General features: G+C 39.4%; 2 protein-coding genes across 15 annotated transcripts in view; one reads left to right on the forward strand and one right to left on the reverse strand.

Moving 5' to 3' along the window:
• LOC115845916 (uncharacterized) overlaps positions 1 to 7,136 on the reverse strand; it is a 602,167-nt gene extending 595,031 nt beyond the window's left edge. For all 4 annotated transcript variants that reach the window (XM_060294491.1, XM_060294490.1, XM_060294489.1 and 1 more), the window contains exon 1: positions 6,917 to 7,136. The gene's annotated coding sequence lies outside the window, so the exon portion shown is untranslated. The remainder of the gene's footprint in view (positions 1 to 6,916) is intronic.
• A 76-nt stretch (positions 7,137 to 7,212) lies between these two features.
• DPH6 (diphthamine biosynthesis 6) overlaps positions 7,213 to 22,897 on the forward strand; it is a 442,679-nt gene continuing 426,994 nt past the window's right edge. For 10 of the 11 annotated variants that reach the window (XR_009563051.1, XM_060294493.1, XM_060294494.1 and 7 more), the window contains exons 1-2: positions 7,213 to 7,250; positions 10,492 to 10,586. Coding sequence is in view for 9 of the 11 variants with exons in the window: in XM_060294493.1 (XP_060150476.1) it covers positions 7,228 to 7,250; positions 10,492 to 10,586 (118 nt within the window). In the remaining 2 variants the exon portion in view is untranslated. The remainder of the gene's footprint in view (positions 7,251 to 10,491; positions 10,587 to 22,897) is intronic. The other variant, XM_060294500.1, reaches the window with a different exon arrangement.

A 22,897-nucleotide genomic window follows, 5' to 3' on the forward strand; every position in this document is an offset into this window, starting at 1 on the left:
CTTCCAACAAACAAAAGCCCAGGACCAGATGGCTTCACAGGCGAATTCTGTCAAACATTTAGAGAAGAGCTAACACCTATTCTTCTCAAACACTTCCAAAATATAGCAGAGGGAGGAACACTCCCAAACTTATTCTATGAGGCCACCATCACCTTGATACCAAAACCAGACAAGGATGTCCCAAAGAAAAAAAACTACAGGCCAATATCACTGATGAACGTAGATGCAAAAATCCTCAACAAAATACTAGCAAACAGAATCCAACAGCACATTAAAAGGATCATACACCATGATCAAGTGGGGTTTATTCCAGGAGTGCAAGGATTCTTCAATATACACAAATCAATCAATGTGATAAACCATATTAACAAATTGAAGGAGAAAAACCATATGGTCATCTCAATACATGCAGAGAAAACTTTTGACAAAATTCAACACCCATTTATGATAAAAACGCTGCAGAAAGTAGGCATGGAGGGAAATTTCCTCAACATAATAAAGTCCATGTATGACAAACCCACAGCCAACATCGTCCTCAATGGTGAAAAACTGAAAGCATTTCCACTAAGATCAGGAACAAGACAAGGTTGCCCACTCTCACCACTCTTATTCAACATAGTTTTGGAAGTTTTAGCCACAGCAATCAGAGCAGAAAAGGAAATAAAAGGAATCCAAATCGGAAAAGAAGAAGTAAAGCTTTCACTGTTTGCAGATGACATGATACTATACATAGAAAATCCTAAAGATGCTACCAGAAAACCACTAGAGTTAATCAATGAATATGGTAAAGTAACAGGATACAAAATTAATGCACAGAAATCTCTGGCATTCCTATACACTAATGATGAAAAATCTGAAAGTGAAATCAAGAAAACACTCCCATTTACCATTGCAACAAAAAGAATAAAATATCTAGGAATAAACCTACCTAAGGAGACAAAAGACCTGTACGCAGAAAATTATAAGACACTGATGAAAAAATTAAAGATGATACAAATAGATGGAGAGATATACCATGTCCTTGGATTGGAAGAATCAACATTGTGAAAATGACTCTACTACCCAAAGCAATCTACAGATTCAATGCAATCCCTATCAAACTACCAGTGGTATTTTTCACAGAACTAGAACAAAAAGTTTCACAATTTTTATGGAAACACAAAAGTCCCCGAATAGCCAAAGCAATCTTGAGAACGAAAAACGGAGCTGGAGGAATCAGGCTCCCTGACTTCAGACTATATTACAAAGCTGCAGTAATCAAGAAGTATGGTACTGGCACAAAAACAGAAATATAGATCAATGGAACAGGATAGAAAGCCCAGAGATAAACCCACACACATATGGTCACCTTATCTTTGATAAAGGAGGCAGGAATGTACAGTGGAGAAAGGACAGCCTCTTCAATAAGTGGTGCTGGGAAAACTGGACAGGTACATGTAAAAGAATGAGATTAGAGCACTCCCTAACACCATAGACAAAAATAAGCTCAAAATGGATTAAAGATCTAAATGTAAGGCCAGAAACTATCAAACTCTTAGAGGAAAACATAGGCAGAACACTCTATGACATAAATCACAGCAAGATTCTTTTTGACTCACCTACTAGAGAGATGGAAATAAAAACAAAAATAAACAAATGGGACCTAATGAAACTTCAAAGCTTTTGCACAGCAAAGGAAACCATAAACAAGACCAAAAGACAACCCTCAGAATGGGAGAAAATATTTGCAAATGAAGCAACTGACAAAGGATTAATCTCCAAGATTTACAAGCAGCTCATGCAGCTCGATAACAAAAGAACAAACAACCCAATCCAAAAATGGGCAGAAGACCGAAACAGACATTTCTCCAAAGAAGATATACAGACTGCCAACAAACACATGAAAGAATCCTCAACATCATTAATCATTAGAGAAATGCAAATCAAAACTACAATGAGATATCATCTCACACCAGTCAGAATGGCCATCATCAAAAAATCTAGAAACAATAAATGCTGGAGAGGGTGTGGAAAAAAGGGTACCCTCTTGCACTGTTGGTGGGAATGTAAATTGTGTGTTCTCCACAGCCACTGTGGAGAACAGTATGGAGGTTCCTTAAAAAACTACAAATAGAACTACCATACGACCCAGCAATCCCACTATTGGGCATATACCCTGAGAAAACTATCATTCAAAAAGAGTCATGTACCAAAATATTCATTGCAGCTCTATTTACAACAGCCCAGAGATGGAAACAACCTAAGTGTCCATCAACAGAGGAATGGATGAAGAAGATGTAGTACATATATGCAATGGAAAGGAACAAAATTGTGCCATTTGCAGAGACGTGGATGGACCTAGAGACTGTCATACAGAGTGAAGTAAGTCAGAAAGAGAAAAACAAATATCATATATTAATGCATATATATGGAATCTATAAAAGTGGTATAGATGAACTTATTTGCAAAGCAGAAATAGAGACACAGACATAGAGAACAAATGTATGAATACCAAGGAGGGAAGGGAGGAGGTGGGATGGATTGGGAGATTGGGATTGACATATATACATTATGTATAAAATAGATAACTAATGAGAACTGACTGTATAGCACAGGGAACTCTACTCAATGCTCTGTGGTAACCGAAATGGGAAGGAAATCCAAAAAGAGGGGATATATGTATGCATAAAGCTGATTCACTTTCCTGTACGGCAGAAACTAACACAACATTGTAAAGCAACTATACGCCAATTAAAAAAAAAAATTGTGTCTTTCAGAAAAAGTATTGGTCAGCTTGGAAGCATAGAAAAAGGAAATTCAGGAAGTGAATGATGGCAATGTCCTTCCAAATATATTTTGGAAATAGTATATATTTGCCAAAATAACAAGCTGGCCTTTTCAGTTGCAGATATAGTACAGTGGTTAAGAGCATAGACTTTAGAGCTAGGCTGCCTGGGTTTGAATCTTGATTTTGCCACTTATTAGGTCTAGGATTCAAGGCAGTGCTGCAGACTGAATGTTTGAGTTACTCCCAAATTCGTATGTTAAAGCTCTAATCCCCAATATGACGTTGTTTGGAGGTGGGGTCTTTTGGAGGTAATTAAGTCATGACATTGGACCCTCGTGAATGGGATTGGTGCTCTTATAAGAAAATGCTCTCTCCACCACGTGAAGGTACATCCATCCACAGACCAGGAAGAGAGCTCTCATCAGAACCAGACCATGCTGACATTCTGTCTCAGACTTCCCAGCCTCCAGAACTGTAAGAAAGTCTGTTATTTAAGCCACCTACACTACGGTATTTTGTTAAAGCAGTCCAAACTGACTAAAACAGGCAGCTTATTTAACTTCTTTGTGCTCAGTTTTCTCATCTGCAAATGGGAATAACAATGTATCCTACTTCATATATTTGCTGTGATAGTTACATCACTGCACCTAAAACACTTAGGAGAGTGCCTGGCCCATATGAGTTGTCATTATTAATATAAATGCATCAGACACTCATGTAACGATGCCCTTAAATCTTCCAAATAATCACTTAATTCCTTTTTTCCTAAATCCTCACCAGGAAACCTTCCAATGATTCCCTGTATGGCATGACTTCAGAGAGATGCACTGGCTTGAGTTGTATTGATAAATCCTCTCAAGAACTCTGAGGACTATCTACCTATAGGGTTTTTGATTTGATTATCTAAATCTTTATCAATCAGTACATCCTTAGGATGTGCTGCCAAGGAAGCAGAATTCAGTGACAGCTTGCAACTTTTTATTACCAGCAACACTATTTGGCTATGAAGAGTCTCCCCTAAGTAAACTGGCAAGGAACTGAGATTTTTTTGAGGCTGATTTTCCATTCACCTATTTTGTTGGCTTTATAAACGAATACATAGTCATTTATAACAGTTTGAGATTGTAGGAAGTGAGCTCACAATGCCTTTGAAAGGCGAATCTTGGGCAAGTCATTTCAATATATTATAAAAAGAATTACTTTAGCCTATGCTGGTATAAAATCTGTTATCTTGTTGACATTGATTGGGCTGCAGCTACCTTTACACTATCCATGTAGAATGCTATGCATATAGGGGTCCTGCTAAGCCTACTTTTCTTGAAGTTTGGGCAAATTACTTATCAACAAATGGATTGACTACTTAAAAATGAGTTCTCCTTATTAACTTGTGAGTCTTTTTAAAAGTCCTTTGTGAAGTTTCAATATTAGTATGTTACTACGTTCAGGATTAGTATATTAGTTTCAAAGTAAATTAAAGCATTTCTTTAAAAATACTGTTGTTGAAATTCCTCATTTTGGCTTTCCATGGCACTGGATAATCTGGCATTATTTTATCCATCCAACTTATTTTCCCTTCTCTCTTGTATACTCTTACAATTTATCAGGCAGGTTTGCCCACTACTGCTGAACACACCATACTCATTCCTGTAGGGGAGGAAAAATTCTCTTCTACCCTCTTAGGTTCTCTGGCTAAGAATTAAACTCGCCTATGGCAGATTAACTGGCAAAAAATACATACAAGTTTTACTAAAATTTCTTACACGGACATGGGAGCCTTCACAACAGAGTGAAGATCCTCCCCACCAGCCCCCAAAAGATGGCAGAACCTACATGCTTTTATAGTAGGTTGAACAAAGAGAGGTAATTGTAGAAAAGTAACTAAACTATATGGAGAAGCGAAAGGAAGATAAGAATCCATATTTTTGACAAGTTCTGTTTGCACAGATTTCTTTTGGCCTTGATTCCCCATTTCCCATCTCTGGCGACGAGAATATCTTTTTTTCTCTTAAGTACAGAGAAGGCACCTTTTACAATGGGCTTTTATCTCCTGCTTTCAGAAATAAAAAGGAGTTCAGAATGCCCTTATTGCACCTGCTATTTCTCAAGTGCCCTTAACTCAATCAATATGCCAAAGTGGCATTTTTGGAGTGACATGCTCTGAATTCCTTTATCTGTCTTTGTTTGTAAGGTCTACCTATTCCTCCTGTTCATTTCGGCCCATCATTCAAGTCCTGTTTTTTTTTCTAGAATTTTTCCTGTGGATTCAACTCATGGAACTCTTGCCATATGCATTACATAACTTGTTACTTTCAAAATATGCCCTCTTGTATTGTGAATATTTGTTTCATGCACTTGTCTTATCTCCCCAACTAGACTCTCATCAGGCCCAAATTGCCTGGGCTGTGGGCAAAAGCCCTAGCACACAACACCTCAATTCAAGATGGGGACAACATACCCTGTGCAGAAATGCTGCACCCAACACTTAAGTCTAAAGTGCCCCCAGGAACACAACTGTGCCCCACCCTATTGACAAGAACCTCATAAAGCTGCCCTGCCCATGGCCTGTTGGGGAGAGCTTGTCTTCTAGAGCGAGAACTCACACCTCTCCGTTCTTTGACCAAAGAATAAAGCTTTGCTTTGCTTCTGAACGAACCAGGCAGGAGGACCCTTGCTGGAGCCCAACTTGAAAGGGTTGGTAATAATAAGACAGGCTGGGACCTGGGATGTGGTACACTTTGCTGCAGTACTTTCACATGGACAAACAGCTCCTTGAGCAACAAAATACAAAGAAACTATAAGGGACTAAAAATAACTGTGTGCATGCTCAGTTGGGGCAAATTATACAAAACTAGATACAAAAAGACCAAAAAAAGAGCTGGGAGCAAAAACAGGGTGTCAGGAGCAAAAGCAGGGTGCTGTGCATGCCTCCTGCACGCAACACCACCAAAGGGGTGGGCAAACCACCTAAGCCACCACTCCGAGCCAACCCCTGGACACCCCCCTACCCTCACCCCATATAAGGAACCAGTTGCCCCCCACCCCCTCGGGGAGCGAGCAAGGGAAACTGTTACTTGTTATCAAGGGAAACTATTACCTGTTTTTGCTCCTCCCTGCTTGCCTGAATTTCTTGTCTGGCCTCTTGTCACCTTCTATTGATTGGGCAAGGTCAAGAACCACGGTTGGTATCAATAACACCTATATGATCTCCCTCCCTCCATCACTGGAACCTCATCTCCCACTACTCTGAGGTGTCAGCCACACTGGCCAAACTTGTTTTTCCACAAACACATAACGCATCTAGGGTCTCGGCTCTGGTTTTTTTCTTCTGCCTAGAGCAGCGGTCCCCAACCTTTTTGGCACCAGGGACTGGTTTTTGTGGAAGACAATTTTTCCACGGATTGGGGGTGGGGGGATGGCTCAGGCGGTAATGGGAGCAACAGGGGAGTGGCAGATGGAGCTTTGCTCTGCTGGCTGGCTCTCCCACCCACTGCTCACCTCCCGCTGTACAGCCCAGTTCCCAACAGGCCGCGGACCAGTTGGGCCTGTTCCCAACAGGCCAACAACCTCCTTCCTGATTTCTCTCAAGCTCTATTCTTTTTCATAGCACTTAACATGTTTCAACATGCTATGGAACCTTTTGGCAGTATACTGTCTGCTTTCCCCACCCCCATGTAAACTCCAGGAGGGAGGTGATCGGTGGGTTTTTTTGTTTGATTTTGCCGCTCTATCCTTGCAAAGCACACCCGGCAATCTCCCACAGGAGGTGATTGTTTTATTCACGGACGTATCCCAAGAGCCTAAAACAGCGCCAGGTAAATAAAAGGCACTCAATAAATACTTGGTGAATAAATTTAGAAATTAGATTTTCTTTCTGCAAGGACACTGCTCTTTGGTGATGAGCCTTAATCAGCTTCTAAGCTTCTTTATTACACAAAGGGCCCAAACCACAGGGAGCCTAGCAGTCCTAGGAGTGGCCCCAGAGGTAAGTTGGAAGCACTGAGGAGACAAAAGCTAAAAAACTAAAGGGTGCAGCTCTTTCTGGGGAAGGGGTGGGTGGCTGGCTGAGGAAATAAAGACCAACTTGTTTTCCCTTTGCATGTCCACAAGTGTTTCAATGGGCGGCATAAAGGACTTTGAACATTCTCCTACCCAAACAAATCCACGGCTCCGAGCCCGAGCGCGGCGACGCGGGCCTTGCCCTTCCCCAGGCAGCTTCAATGCCCTCACTTAGGTGGTTAGGCCGCGCCTAAACAGCGTTCTTTTCCGAGCCGGGACCTCCGTGCCTCAGGGACTAGGCGCCAAGGTGGCGCGTACTCCGCGTCCAGGTGCCCCGTGGGCGGCCGCAGGGGCCGCAGCACCGGTCGCCTGACAGGCGGCGGAACGAACACCCGGGCGAGGACCTGCGCACGTCACGGAGGCGTCGGCCCGCGCCCGCCGCACGCATGCGCACTGCGCCCAGCATGAGGGTCGCGGCTCTGATCAGGTAACCGCCCCGGTGCCGCCTTCCTCCTCCCTTCCTGCCTCCAGTCCCTTTCTGCTGAGTAGCAGGAGCTGCCGCCGCCGCCGAACTGACGGTGTCCCCGCAGAAGCCGTGTATCGGGGGCTCGGCGGCTCCTCCCGGTAGCAGGAAGAGGCGGAGCCTTCGGGCTACTACCCGGCCTGGCTGGTCCCCGGTCCCGGGCTGGCGCTCCTCCTTTCTCTCCGTCGCCTCCTCCCTGGTCTTCTGGGCCCCAAACTTGGGTTCAGATTGGTTTCACTTTAAAACTACTGATGTCTGGGTCTCACCGCCCGAGGGCTGTTTAAATTACTCAGACCCGACTCGGGGTCGGATTCTCAAAAACTGTAATGGGCTGTGAAGTTTGAGGGGCACTGCTTGACGCCACTTACTGAGTCTCTCCCACCCTTTTCTCTCATTTTTCATCCTCTTTTGTAGTTCCCTTCAGTCTTTCTGCCGGTCCTCCGGCCCTGCCTGGTTCCCTACGTTGTTACCAGCCCCGCCCCCTCCCGCAAAGACCACCTCTCCCTCGCCTGCCGTCCCATTAGTGACTGGACTGTTCATGGCATAGATGTGTTTTACTTTGGTGCTCAAGGATAGAGATGGAATTATCCTGTTTTATCTTAGATCCAGTTGCCATTGCTTTGAACACTCATGATTGCTTTTAGAAAAGTGACCTTACGGTAACATACTCCATATTCCAAAAGGAGTTTGAAATCTAATAACCCATCATGTATTTAGGTGTCTAAATTAAGTCCTATGACGACCAAAGATTGGTCAGCTTAAATGTCTCCATACTCAATCTGTAAACTGAAGCAAAAGGGAAAAAACAACAAAATGCAAAAGGGAGTTCAGACTACTTGAACATTTGTTTGATGAGTTTTGGATCTGTATAGAGTGAGATGAATAGAGGGCAACCATGCGAAGCCCATTGATGATTTCATGAAAGTTTTTGTTCAGTGACCTACGAAATTAATACTGGCTGACAATAGTATGACCTATTAAGGACTCGATATAACATCTTTTACTTCAATGCCATTGTTAGGATACTGGACTATAATGCCAAAATAATTTTTTTTTCCAATGAATTTCTTCTGTAAACAATGTGATTAAGCTTCCAACATTATGGACTTCATTTGATCTAGATAAGTAAAAACAAAAAGCAGCCCAGGAAATGAGTAATTCATATCCACATGCAGTTTACCAAAGTTTAACCATTAAAGTGAGACACTTAACTAAAGTCTCAGAAATGTTGAAGGGAAGGAGAGAAGAAGATTGGTATAATCCATTACACTAGATATTCTGTAATGTGCATATGTTACTTTTATAATAAAAAAGCAAATTACTTTTAAAAAAGGCAATGTTGGAAAATCGTTGCTAAAATGTAAGATCTGTATAAATGTTGGAAGACATAAGTAGGAGTACAGAACATAATATGTACATACAAATATGAATGCATACATAATACATATATACATTTGTATGCATATACACTTGAATGTATTTGGTTTTAAACTTAATACAGTGAATCTGCTTGCAATAAATATATTTAGTGTGTGCACTAAGAGATGGGATATGTATGTGTGTTCTAGGGAATAAGTGAAACCAAGATTCTTACATTATCTTTAGACCATGAAGAGCATATTTTCCTAATACACAAAAGATTGCATCATTGAATTTTACAGTTGAATGACACCTTGAGGATTAGTTAGACCATTCTCTAATTTTATAATGAAGCATGTGAACCCAAGCACATTGAGTAACTTAGTTCCAGAATTGGGAACTGAAATTCTGATCTTGTGAAGGATGTCTTCCCTAACATATGCTGATGTACTTTGTGATGTTCTAAGAAGTGAGTAAGGTACTCAGCATTTTCCAAACTTAATTTGACCTTTAAAAACTTTTTTTCTTAGAGTATTTGTCGGACACTAGTGTTCCACAGAACACAATTTGGGAAATACTATTTTAAAATCATATTTGAAATCTTAGCATATTTTAAAATAAAAGGACAAGTTCTGATTGTGGATGTATACCCTTTAATCTTTAATATTCTAAATATTCTCAAGAATTTGATCATCTTGTCCTGGGGAAATAAAACAGGTTCAATAGGAGAAGTTGTGAAAAAGGTGCTTGGGGGAAACATCAGAAGCTGAGGGGAGAGAGCATGATGTGTAACTTCACTTTGCCCCTTGCAATCTCTCTCCCCTTGAGAAGTTCTGGAATGACAGTTGTTACTGATCAGAATATGGTAGAGGCTGACAAATGCTGGGAACTAAAATAAAAGGCAAAAGGTCCAACTTCTAGGATAATCAGTCTCTTGGTTTCTTTGCTTATAAATAGGTCTAAACATTATCTGGGGGTACATTTGCAGATTTTAGCAGCGATTAGAATGAAGGGAAACAGGAATAAAACGAAGAGAGACAAAGATAAAAGAAAGGAAGAAACATGCAAGAGAGTACTAAACTGAAATAGTATAAAGGTTGCCATTCAACCTTGTTATAGATGAATGACTATTGGTCTTGAATAAGTTATTTGCTAGGTAGGTAGATTTGGTACCAGAATTTAGAATTTCCTGTCAATCTGTTTATTAGATTTATGACTCAGGCCTTGTCCTGCCATCATATGTAGTGATGGCTGAAAGATGAAGTACTGATAGTACTGCTGTTTAACTTTATCAGTGTAATTCAGCATTTTGCTTTCAACCTCTACAGAATTTGAACCCACCAAGTACATCAAACTTTGTCATTTGATTGGATCTCAGATCTTTAATTTGATCCTTTAATTGGTGATGGTGACCATTGTTAGAGTTCTTAAAGTGGAACAGAACATGTTTTTTTCTGCTTTCTCATAGAAAATTTCATCTGAGAAGTATATATAATAGTTTAACTGAAATGTAAAATTAAATCATATTTCATTTGCAAAACACTTTATATTAAGCAAAGCCACTATCAGAAACCAAAGAGTTGCCATTTTTTGTTTAGCATAGTCTTTGTTATAATGGCATATAATTTCATAAGCCCTTGTGAGTAGCAGCCTAAGATAATCAAATTCGTTTGATCAGTTGTGTATGCTATGGAAATTACATGTGTTTTTTGCATTCTAATGTAAAATAGTCCCTCAAATATTCTGAAAAGCTGAAAAAATGTGTTCTATTTCTATAATGAGTCTATGTCAGATAATGGTCAGTAACCTGATATTTGTCTCATCTATTTCTTTCTTTGTTTTTTAGTGGTGGGAAGGACAGCTGTTATAATATGATGCAGTGCATTGCTGCTGGGCATCAGATTGTTGCTTTAGCAAATCTAAGACCACCTGAAAACCAAGGTAAGTGTATAACTATCAGAAAATTCTCTAAATGACTGAAACTCCAACCTCGTAATCGCATTCTATTGTATGCAGTATGCAAACAATAAAAGGAACTCATATATCTTTAGCACTGGTTATCTGCTATGTTCTATGCTAAGTGTTTTCAATTACATATCCTTTACTCCTCGTAAGAACTCCTAGAAAGTTTTATTAGACAAAGATACTGAAGCTTAGAGTTTTATAAATTTGTCCAAGGTGAAATAGCTAGGATAAACTTGCAGAGCTGAGACTTGAATCCTCTTACTTCAGAGTGCACTGCTGTTCCACTACAACACTTTTCCAAGTGTTGTTGGCAATGCACAGTTAAATAAGATACAGCTTCTTGGAGCTTGAGAAGTAAGACATATATTAATAAATGATAATATATGAATTTTGTAATTAAAAGCATCTAGTTTAGCCACCTTAGATGGAAGCTAAATGTGTGAGACTTGAGAGAGCCGTAGAGCAATGTATTTCTACTTTTTATTTGTCTGTGGTAATAAGGACATCTACAAATAATCCATAGACCTTATTTTAGCTACTTTTTTTGGTTTTTCTCCAATGAAATTTCCCCATTTAGAACTGTTTTTTTCTCTGTGTCCATGTCAGTGTCCAGATTTCCTCTTTTAATAAGGACACCAATCATACTGGGTAAAGGCCTTACCCTAATGACCTCATCTTAACTAATTACATCTGCAATGACCCTATTCCCAAGTAAGGTCACATTTTGAGGTATTAGATGTTAGGACTTTAACACAAGAATTTGGGAGTGACACAGTTCAAACAGCAACAATATCTTTTTTAAATTGAGATATAATTGATGTATAACACTGTATTCGTTTTAGGTGTATAACATAATGATTTGGTGTGTGTATATATATATATATATATATATATATATAGAAATGATTACCACAATAAGTTTACTTAACATCCATCACCACACGTAATTATAATTTTTTTCCCAATCAGACTTTTAAAAAGAGAAAAATGTTCACTGATTTGCTTTTTATACTCTTTTATTATACTCATACAACCATAGATATTAACTGCTAAAATGTAATAGGGCGAGATTAACACTTGTCTAACTCTATTACTACTTTTATAGTAAGATCTTTTTATCTTCCCCTTTACTCAACTTCTTTCAAGATTCCATGCTTTTGCTCTACTATTATTTTAGGATGAATTATTAGTGAAAACCCTAATTATAATTCCTGGCATGAAGTAGGCATCCACTAAATTTAGTTGAATCTGGATTTAGCACTAAGTATTTCCTTCCTTCCTCCCTTCCTTCCTGCCTTCCTCCCTCCCTCCCTCCCTCCCTTCCTTCCTTCTTCCTTCCTTCCTTTCTTCCTTCCTTCCTTCCTTCCTCAGTGCTGCCAGTATATTGAATTTTTGTTCTTATATCATTTTACAGTTGTTTTCTATTTATTTTGTCTTTTTTTTTTCTTTATGCCCAAATAGGTTGTTTGTAAGCTTCTTGAGAGGAGAGGTCGTATCTTTTGTGTTCCTTTAATTGTTCCTCAGCACTTGGGACAGCTCTGTGCCTCTGATAAGCATTCACTCAAGGTTTATTGATGGACAAATGAATAATGAACTAACTAGAATTAGCTCTGCAAGAGCGAGCAGTTATTTCAGTCAGATATTTGCATTTTCTTTCCTTCTCTGATTAAGACCCAAGTAATGCTGGAAGTAAAGTGAGGAAGATAGAGATTAGAAATATTTTATAGGAAGAAATAGAACAGGTCCTGTGGAGGTCCTGTAGCGGGTCAGGGATAAACATACACTTTAGGATTTTGTGCTGGGCTTCTGACGATTAATGATAATAGCTTTTTCAAAGTGATATGTTTAGAAAATAACCTCCTATTTCTGACTTTAAATAATAAAGAGAAAATTCTTTGACTAAGGGTGAGTGGGAACTACACTATAACTTCTATATTATAAAAGAAGAAGCAGAATTTCCTTGCAGGTTGTGTTCTGTTACCAAAGGAAAGAATTTTCTTATCCTTTGTGGCCAGTCAGGCAAGTGAGTTTTTTAAGCTTTCTATCTTTAGAGGTGTTGGTATTTAAAAAGCAGATTGTATTATATAATATATAATACGTACACGATATAATTTCATTCCCTGGAGTTTCTATCTTCAGCTTTTCTATATGAATTATTACAGTTACCTTGTACTGAATCATTAACGTACAGAGCTTCCTTGACTTACTGTATGGTTATGTTGAAATACATAAGTTGAAAATATCCTGTCAAAAATTCATTTAATACACCTAACCTACTGATCATCATAGCTTAGTCTAACCTACCTTAACTGTGCTTAGAACTACCACTGGGCAAAATCATCTAACACAAAGCGTATTTTATAATAAAGTGTTGAATATCTTATGTAGTTTATTGAATTCTGTAGTGTGTGGAAGTGAAAAACAGAATGGTTGTATGGGTACAGAATGGTTCTAAGTGTATTGGTTGTTAACCCTTGTGATCGTGTGACTGACTGGGGGCTGTAGCTGTCTGCTGGGCATCACACAGGGTATCGACCACATATCACTAGCCTGGGAAAAGATGAGAATTCAAAAGTCGAAGTACAGTTTTTACTGAATGTGTATAGCTTTTGTACCATCGTAAAGTTGAAAAATCCTACATTTAACCAAAAATCCTAACCTTAACCAAGTTAAAGACTGTCTTTATAACCTTCCACGTGCTCGGGGTTCACTAGCAGAGTGGTAAGATGACACGCAAAGTATATCTTTAAATTATGCCTCATGTGGAATGGAGCTATTTATTTAGAATATTGTTAGTGAGAAAAAATTTAGTAGTAAATGGAATTGGAATATTACAAAGTAAAAGCTGGAAAAAATCAGCTGCAACTCTCATTGTAATGGAAGAGAATAGATGGCTGTGGGCTGGTAGATGGAGAGGGTTTAACTAATCATGATTTAAAGTCAGCAGGAAGTTGGTGATTATTGAATGAATCATTGACTTTTTCCCCCAACCATGTAAAAGGAATCTTAATGAGGAATAACTGGTAGAGATGACTCCAGTACAAAGTTGGTTAAAGTAAATTCACAGCCCTGAGTTTTCAGTGGGTAGTCTGGAAAAGACTTTATCCCCATCAATGGGGATAAATGTGAACTTGTCATAAAATTCACAAAGCCATCTCTTTAAATTTGTAGTAGGAACTTTTGTGGCGTATTAATTGAGGTGCTTCAGGCAACAGTGGAGCCTTTTGGTTTTATTTGCTCTCATACCATTGTTGCTATGTAGCTTCCATTAATAAAAGTTACATTGTGGTTGGGACTAAATGGAGCCTTAAAGGAAAATTGTCTTCTAGGTTTTTGAAGTCAGTAAAGTGTTTTTAATTATTAGGCCAACATCAGGAAGTTTCTTGCTAAGTAGCTCAAAGTTATTTAAATATATTAATTCGACTGTATTAATTGCCTTTAAAACTAATACATTTAAAGATCTACTTTAAACTTGAGATGAAGGTAATCTGAAAGGTTTTTAGGTAACTTTGGCTATATCTCTCCTTCCTACTGGGACCAGGACTAGACAGATTTATAATAATAATGTGAGTACATGAAAGCCAGTCTGTTCTGTGGGTTCAGAAATCTAGTGAGCCAAAATCTGATAGCATGTGATGGCAGTTTTGATTATTGAAGGGCCCTTACAATATCATTTTTCATGCCTTTTGATAGAATTCTTTCACATTCAGTGGAAATCCTAGACCTGCTTGGCATATATGCATGTAGAAACATATGTCAAACATTGTTTTGTAACTTTTTGAAAACGTAATAATGTATTGTGAACATTTTCCCTGTCATTAAGTAGTATGCTACCATAGCATTTTCTATATATTGTCTTTGGAACACAAATACCCTATGAAAATATAAGTGTTCTGTGGATAGATAACTTTGAGAGATAATTCATACACTCTCCCCTTGTTAGAGCACCTTAAAGCAGATTAGCCTAGGAAGAACTGCAGTTAAAAAACCTGTTTAATACGGTTTATCCTCATTTTTTATAAATTGATTTGACCACAGAGTCCTTTTTTTTCATCCAATACCTATTAATATCTCACGGAATTTCTATTCTGCAGAACATACTTTAGAAAATAGTCCTCTTCAAAATTATATTAATGGCTGCATAGTATTTTATTATGTGAATATACTATCATTTTAATCAGTTATAAACAATGCTGTGATGAACATCTTTGCAAATAATCTTTGTGTATATTCATGATTCTTTTTTCTAAAAAAAAAGAGTGTTAAGAAATCAGAAAGCATATTCCAATATATTTCTAAGCTTATTTATATCACCAAAAAGTCTGATGTGACTCATCTGTTTTGAATATTTTACTCATATTGATATTTTTGGAATCTTGTGACAACCAGTGATTGTGTTACTTATTAGCTTAAGTTATGTTTCTATACACATTTGTAACTACTCTAACAATACTGAATTTATATATGTTTATATGTTTTATTGAATTAAGAATATAGAATATATCAAGAGCATCTAAATCTTTTCTTACAAATATTTGTCAATTATTAACTAAGTATTTTTTTTTTTACATCTTTATTGGAGTATAATTGCTTTACAATGGTGTGTTAGTTTCTGCTTTATAACAAAGTGAATCAGTTATACATATACATATGTTCCCATATCTCTTCCCTCTTGCATCTCCCTCCCTCCGACCCTCCTTATCCTACTCCTCTAGGTGGTCACAAAGCACCGAGCTGATCTCCGTGTGCTATGCGGCTGCTTCCCACTAGCTATCTACCTTACGTTTGGTAGTGGATATATGTCCATGCCTCTCTCTCGCTTTGTCACAGCTCACCCTTCCCATATCCTCCCCATATCCTCAAGTCCATTCTCTAGTAGGTCTGTGTTTTTATTCCCGTCTTACCCCTAGGTTCTTCATGACATTTTTTTTCTTAGATTCCATATATATGTGTTAGCATACGGTACTTGTCTTTCTCTTTCTGACTTACTTTGCTCTGTATGACAGACTCTAAGTCCATCCACCGCACTACAAATAACTCGATTTTGTTTCTTTTTAAGGCTCAGTAATATTCCGTTGTATATATGTGCCATATCTTATTTATCCATTCATCCGATGATGGACACGTAGGTTGTTTCCATCTCTTGGCTGTTGTAAATAGAGCTGCAGTGAACATTTTGGTACATGACTCTTTTTGAATTACGGTTTTCTCAGGGTATATACCCAGTAGTGGGATTGCTGGGTCATATGGTAGTTCTAGTTGTAGTTTTTCAAGGAACCTCCATACTGTTCTCCACAGTGGCTGTACCAATTCACATTCCCACCAGCAGTGCAAGAGTGTTCCCTTTTCTCCACACCCTCTCCAGCATTTATTGTTTCTAGATTTTTTTGATGATGGCCATTCTGACTGGTGTGAGATGATATCTCATTGTAGTTTTAATTTGCATTTCTCTAATGATTAATGATGTTGAGCACTCTTTCATGTGTTTGTTGGCAAGCTGTATATCTTCTTTGGAGAAATGTCTGTTTCGGTCTTCTGCCCATTTTCGGATTGGGTTGTTGGTTCTTTTGTTATTGAGCTGCATATAAATTTTGGAGATTAATCCTCTGTCAGTTGCTTCATTTGCAAATATTTTCTCCCATTCTGAGGGTTGTCTTTTGGTCTTGTTTATGGTTTCTTTGCTGTGCAAAATCTTTGAAGTTTCATTAGGTGCCATTTGTTTATTTTTGTTTTTATTTCCATTTCTCTAGGAGGTGGGTCAGAAAGGATCTTGCTGTGATTTATGTCATAGAGTATTCTGCCTATGTTTTCCTCTAAGAGTTTGATAGTTTCTGGCAGTACATTTAGTTCTTTAATCCATTTTGAGCTTATGTTTGTGTATGGTGTTAGGGAGTGTTCTAATCTCATTCTTTTACATGTACCTGTCCAGTTTTCCCAGCACCACTTATTGAAGAGGCTGTCCTTTCTCCACTGTACATTCCTGCCTCCTTTATCTAAGATAAGGTGACCATATGTGCCTGGGTTTATCTCTGGACTTTCTATCTTGTTCCATTGATCTATCTTTCTGTTTTTGTGCCAGTACCATACTGTCTTGATTACTGCAGCTTTGTAGTATAGTCGGAAGTCAGGGAGCCTGATTCCTCCAGCTCCGTTTTCGTTCTCAAGATTGCTTTGGCTATTCGGGGTCTTTTGTGCTTCCATACAAATTGTGAAATTTTTTGTTCCAGTTCTGTGAAAAATACCAGTGGTAGTTTGATAGGGATTGCATTGAATCTGTAGATTGCTTTGGGTAGTAGAGTCATTTTCACAATGTTCATTCTTCCAATCCAAGGACATGGTATATCTCTCCATTTATTTGTATCATCTTTAATTTCTTTCATCAGTGTCTTATAATTTTCTGCATACAGGTCTTTTGCCTCCTTAGGTAGGTTTATTCCTAGATATTTTATTCTTTTTGTTGCAATGGTAAATGGGAGTGTTTTCTTGATTTCACTTTCAGAGTTTTCATCATTAGTGTATAGGAATGCCAGAGATTTCTGTGCATTAATTTTGTATCCTGCTACTTTACCAAATTCACTGATTAGCTCTAGTAGTTTTCTGGTAGCATCTTTAGGATTCTCTATGTATAGTATCATGTCACCTGCAAACAGTGAAAGCTTTACTTCTTCTTTTACAATTTGGATTCCTTTTATTTCCTTTTCTGCTCTGATTGCTGTGGCTAAAACTTCCAAAACTATGTTGAATAAGAGTGGTGAGAGTGGGCAACCTTGTTTTGTTCCTGATCTTAGTGGAAATGCTTTCAGTTTTTCAGCATTGAGGATGATGTTGGCTGTGGGTTTGTCATATATGGCCTTTATTATGTTGAGGAAAGTTCCCTCTATGCCTGCTTTCTGCAGGGTTTTTATCATAAATGGGTGTTGAATTTTGTCGAATTTTGTCTCTGCATCTATTGAGATGACCATATGGTTTTTCTCCTTCAATTTGTTAATATGGTGTATCACGTTGATTGGTTTGTGTATATTGAAGAATCCTTGCATTCCTGGAATAAACCCCACTTGATCATGGTGTATGATCCGTTTAGTTTGCTGTTGGATTCTGTTTGCTAGTATTTTGTTGAGGATTTTTGCATCTATGTTCATCAGTGATATTGGCCTGTAGTTTTCTTTCTTTGTGATATCCCTGTCTGGTTTTGGTATCAGGATGATGGTGGCCTCGTAGAATGAGTTTGGGAGTGTTCCTCCCTCTGCTGTATTTTCGAAGAGTTTGAGAAGGATGTTAGTTCTTCTCTAAATGTTTGATAGAATTCGCCTGTGAAGCCATCTGGCCTTGGGCTTTTGTTTTTTGGAAGATTTTTAATCGCAGTTTCAATTTCAGTGCTTGTGATTGGTCTGTTCATTTTTTCTATTTTTTCCTGATTCACTCTTGGCAGGTTGTGCATTTCTAAGAATTTGTCCATTTCTTTCAGGTTGTCTATTATATTGGCATAGATTGCTTGTAGTAATCTCTCATGATCTTTCGTATTTGTGCAGTGTCAGTTGTTACTTCTCCTTTTTCATTTCTAATTCTATTGATTTGAGTCTTCTCCCTTTTTTTTTTTTTCTTTTGCGGTACGCCGGCCTCTCACTGTTGTGGCCTCTCCCATTGCGGAGCACAGGCTCCGGACGCACAGGCTCAGCGGCATGACTCACAGGCCCAGCCGCTCCGCGGCATGTGGGATCTTCCTGGCCCGGGGCACAAACCCGCGTCCCCTGCATCAGCAGGTGGACTCTCAACCACTGCGCCACCAGGGAAGCCCCTCCCTTTTTTTCTTGATGAGTCTGGCTAATGGTTTATCAATTTTGGTTATCTTCTCAAAGAACCAGCTTTTAGTTTTATTGATCTTTGCTATTGTTTCCTTCATTTCTTTTTCATTTATTTCTGATCTGATCTTTATGATTTCTTTCCTTCTGCTAACTTTGGGGGGTTTTTTTGTTCTACTTTCTCTAATTGCTTTAGGTGCAAGGTTAGGTTGTTTATTCGAGGTGTTTCCTGTTTCTTAAGGTAGGACTGTATTGCTATAAACTTCCCTCTTAGAACTGCTTTTGCTGCATCCCATAGGTTTTGGGTCATCGTGTCTCCATTGTCATTTTTTTCTAGGTATTTTTTGATTTCCTCTTTCATTTCTTCAATGATCACTTCGTTATTAAGTAGTTTATTGTTTAGCCTCCGTGTGTTTGTATTTTTTACAGATCTTTTCCTGTAATATCTAGTCTCATAGCGTTGTGGTTGGAAAAGATACTTGATACAATTTCAATTTTCTTAAATTTACCAAGGGTTGATGTGTGACCCAAGATATGATCTATCCTGGAGAATGTTCCATGAGCACTTGAGAAAAATGTGTATTCTGTTGTTTTGGGGTGGAATGTCCTATAAATATCAATTAAGTCAATCTTGTTTAATGTATCATTTAAAGCTTGTGTTTCCTTATTTATTTTCATTTTGGGTGATCTGTGCATTGATGAAAGTGGGGTGTTAAAGTCCCCTACTATGAATGTGTGACTGGATTTCCCCTTTTATGGCTGTTAGTATTTGCCTTATGTATTGAGGTGCTCCTATGTTGGGTGCATAAATATTTACAATTGTTATATCTTCTTCTTGGATTGATCCCTTGATCATTATGTAGTGTCCTTCTTTGTCTCTTGTAATAGTCTTTATTTTAAAGTCTATTTTGTCTGATATGAGAAGTGCTACTCCAGCTTTCTTTTGGTTTCCATTTGCATGGAATATCTTGTTCCATCCCAATACTTTCAGTCTGTATGTGTCTCTAGGTCTGAAGTGGGTCTCTTGTAGACAGCAAATATATGGGTCTTGTTTTTGTATCCATTCAGCCAGTCTCTGTCTTTTGGTGGGAGCATTTAGTCCATTTACATTTAAGGTAATTATCGATATGTATGTTCCTTTTCCCATTTTCTTAATTGTTTGGGGTTCGTTATTGTAGGTCTTTTCCTTCTCTTGTGTTTCTTGCCTAGAGAAGTTCCTTTAGCATTTGTTGTAAAGCTGGTTTGGTGGTGCTGAACTGTCTCAGCTTTTGCTTGTCTGTAAAGGTTTTAATTTCTCCATCAAATCTGAATGAGATCCTTGCTGGGTAGAGTAATCTTGGTTGCAGATTTTTCTCCTTCATCACTTTAAATATGTCCTGCCAGTCCCTTCTGGCTTGCAGAGTTTCTGCTGAAAGATCAGCTGTTAACCTTATGGGGATTCCCCTTTGTGTTATTTGTTGTTTTTCCCTTGCTGCTTTTAATATGTTTTCTTTGTATTTAATTTTTGACAGTTTGATTAATATGTGTCTTGTTGTGTTTCTCCTTGGATTTATCCTGTATGGGACTCTCTGTGCTTCCTGGACTTGATTAACTATTTCCTTTCCCATATTAGGGAAGTTTTGAACTATAATCTCTTCAGATATTTTCTCAGTCCCTTTCTTTTTCTCTTCTTCTTCTGGAACCCCTATAATTCGAATGTTGGTGCATTTAATGTTGTCCCAGAGGTCTCTGAGACTGTCCTCAGTTCTTTTCATTCTTTTTTGTTTTATTCTGCTCTGCAGTAGTTATTTCCACTATTTTATCTTCCAGGTCACTTATCCGTTCTTCTGCCTCAGTTATTCTGCTATTGATCCCATCTAGAGTATTTTTAATTTCATTTATTGTGGTGTTCATCATTGCTTGTTTCATCTTTAGTTCTTCTAGGTCCTTGTTAAATGTTTCTTGCATTTTCTCTATTCTATTTCCAAGATTTTGGATGATCTTTACTATCATTATTTTGAATTCTTTTTCAGGTAGACTGCCTATTTCCTCTTCATTTGTTAGGTCCGGTGGGTTTTCGTCTTGCTCCTTCATCTGCTGTGTGTTTTTCTGTCTTCTCATTTTGCTTATCTTACTGTGTTTGGGGTCTCTTTTTTGCAGGCTGCAGGTTCGTAGTTCCTGTTGTTTTTGGTGTCTGTCTCCAGTGGTTGAAGTTGGTTCAGTGGGTTATGTACGCTTCCTGGTGGAGGGGACTAGTGCCTGTGTTCTGGTGGATGAGGCTGGATCTTGTCTTTTTGGTGGGGAAGTCCACGTCTGGTGGTGTGTTTTGGGGTGTCTGTGGACTTATTATGATTTTAGGCAGCCTCTCTGCTAATGCATGGGGTTGTGTTCCTGTCTTGCTAGTTGTTTGGCGTAGGGTGTCCAGCACTGTAGCTTGCTGGTTGTTGAGTGGAGCTGGGTGCTAGTGTTGAGATTGAGATCTCTGGGAGATTTTCGCCTTTTGATATTATGTGGAGCTGGGAGGTCTCTTGTGGACCAGTGTCCTGAAGTTGTGTCTCCCACCTCAGAGGTACAACACTGACTCCTGGCTGCAGCACCAAGAGCCTTTCATCCACACGGCTCAGAATAAAAGGGGGAAAAAGTAGAAAGAAAATAAGAAAGAAAGAAAGAGGATCTAATAAAATAAAATAAGATAAAATAAAGTTATTAAAATAAAAAGTAATTATTAAGAAAAAAAATTTTTTTAAAGAAAAAAAAAAAACGGATGGATAGAACCCTAGGACAAATGGTGGAAGCAAAGCTATACAGGCAAAATCTCACAGAGAAGCATATACATACACACCCAGAAAAAGAGGAAAAGGGGAAAAAATAATAAATCTTGCTCTCAAAGTCCACCTCCTCAATTTGGGATAATTCGTTGTCTATTCAGGTATTCCACAGATGCAGGGTACATCAAGTTGATTGTGGAGCTTTAATCCGCTGCTTCTGAGGCTGCTGGGAGAGATTTCCCTTTCTCTTCTTTGTTTGCACAGTTCCCGGGGCTCAGCTTTGGATTTGGCCCTGCCTCTGCGTGTAGGTTGGCGCAGGGCATCTGTTCTTCGCTCAGACATGACGGGATTAAAGGAGCAGCTGCTTCGGGGGCTCTGGTTCACTCAGGCCGGGGGGGAGGGAGGGGTGCAGATGCGGCGCGAGCCTGCGGCGGCAGAGGCCAGCAGGACGTTGCACCAGCCTGAGGCGCGCTGTGCGTTCTCCCGGGGAAGTTGTCCCTTGATCAGGGGACCCTGGCGGTGGCGGTCTGCACAGGCTCCCGGGAAGGGAGGTGTGGATAGTGACCTGTGCTCGCACACAGGCTTGTTGGTGGGGGCAGCAGCAGCCTTAGCGTCTCATGCCCGTCTTTGGGGTCCGCGCTGTTAGCCGCAGCTCGCGCCCGTCTCTGGAGCTCCTTTAAGCAGCGCTCTTAATCCCCTCTCCTCGCGCACCGGGAAACAAAGAGGGAAGAAAGAGTCTCTTGCCTCTTCGGCAGGTCCAGACTTTTCCCCAGACTCCCTCCCGGCTAGCCGTGGTGCACTAACCCCCTGCAGGCTGTGTTCATGCTGTGAACCCCAGTGCTCTCCCTGCTCTCCAACTGAAGCCAGAGCCTCAGCTCCCAGCCCCACCTGCCCCGGCGGGTGAGCAGACAAGCCTCTCGGGCTGGTTTGTGCCGGTTGGCACCGATCCGCTGTGTGGGAATCTCTCCGCTTTGCTCACCTCTTTGCCCTCCGCACCCCTGTTGCTGTGCTCTCCTCCATGGCTCCGAAGCTTAACCCCCTCCGCCCCCCACAGTCTCCGCCCGCGAAGGGGCTTCCTAGTGTGTGGAAACCTTTCCTCCTTCACAGCTCCCTCCCACTGGTGCAGGTCCCGTCTCTATTCTTTTGTCTCTGTTTTTCCTTTTTTCTTTTTCCCTACCCATGTACGTGGGCAGTTTCTTGCCTTTTGGGAGGTCTGAGATCTTCTGCCAGCGTTCAGTAGGTGTTCTGTAGGAGTTGTTCCACGGGTAGATGTATTTCTGGTGTATCTGTGGGGAGAAAGGTGATCTCCGCGTCTTACTCTTCCACTATCTTCCCCCTCTCCTAAGTACGTATTTAATTAAGAGTTTCTTCTACAACTCTAGGTGACTTCATGAATAGCTTTGAATGATTTGAAAGTATATTTATGTAATAAAATCTTTAATCGAATAAACTATTCAAAATTTGCTTCATACACTACTCTTCTCTTTAAACGTTGTATATATAGTTTCAAAAATTTATGTATACTTGTATTTCTAATTGCGGTAGAAATGACCAGAGCTGATGTGAACTGGATGCAGCTTGAACAAATGTGCAACTCTTATATATTTTATTTCATTTAGTAACTGAAGAGAGATATAGTATAGTAAGCTTTTACTGTGTTGACTGCTCTCCAAGCAGTAAAACTTCAGTGGACTTTCAAATCCACTCTCTTTCACTCTGTTTGACTGATTATTTCCACTTT

Source organism: Globicephala melas, chromosome 2, assembly GCF_963455315.2.
Source record: "Globicephala melas chromosome 2, mGloMel1.2, whole genome shotgun sequence".
NCBI lineage: Eukaryota > Metazoa > Chordata > Mammalia > Artiodactyla > Delphinidae > Globicephala > Globicephala melas.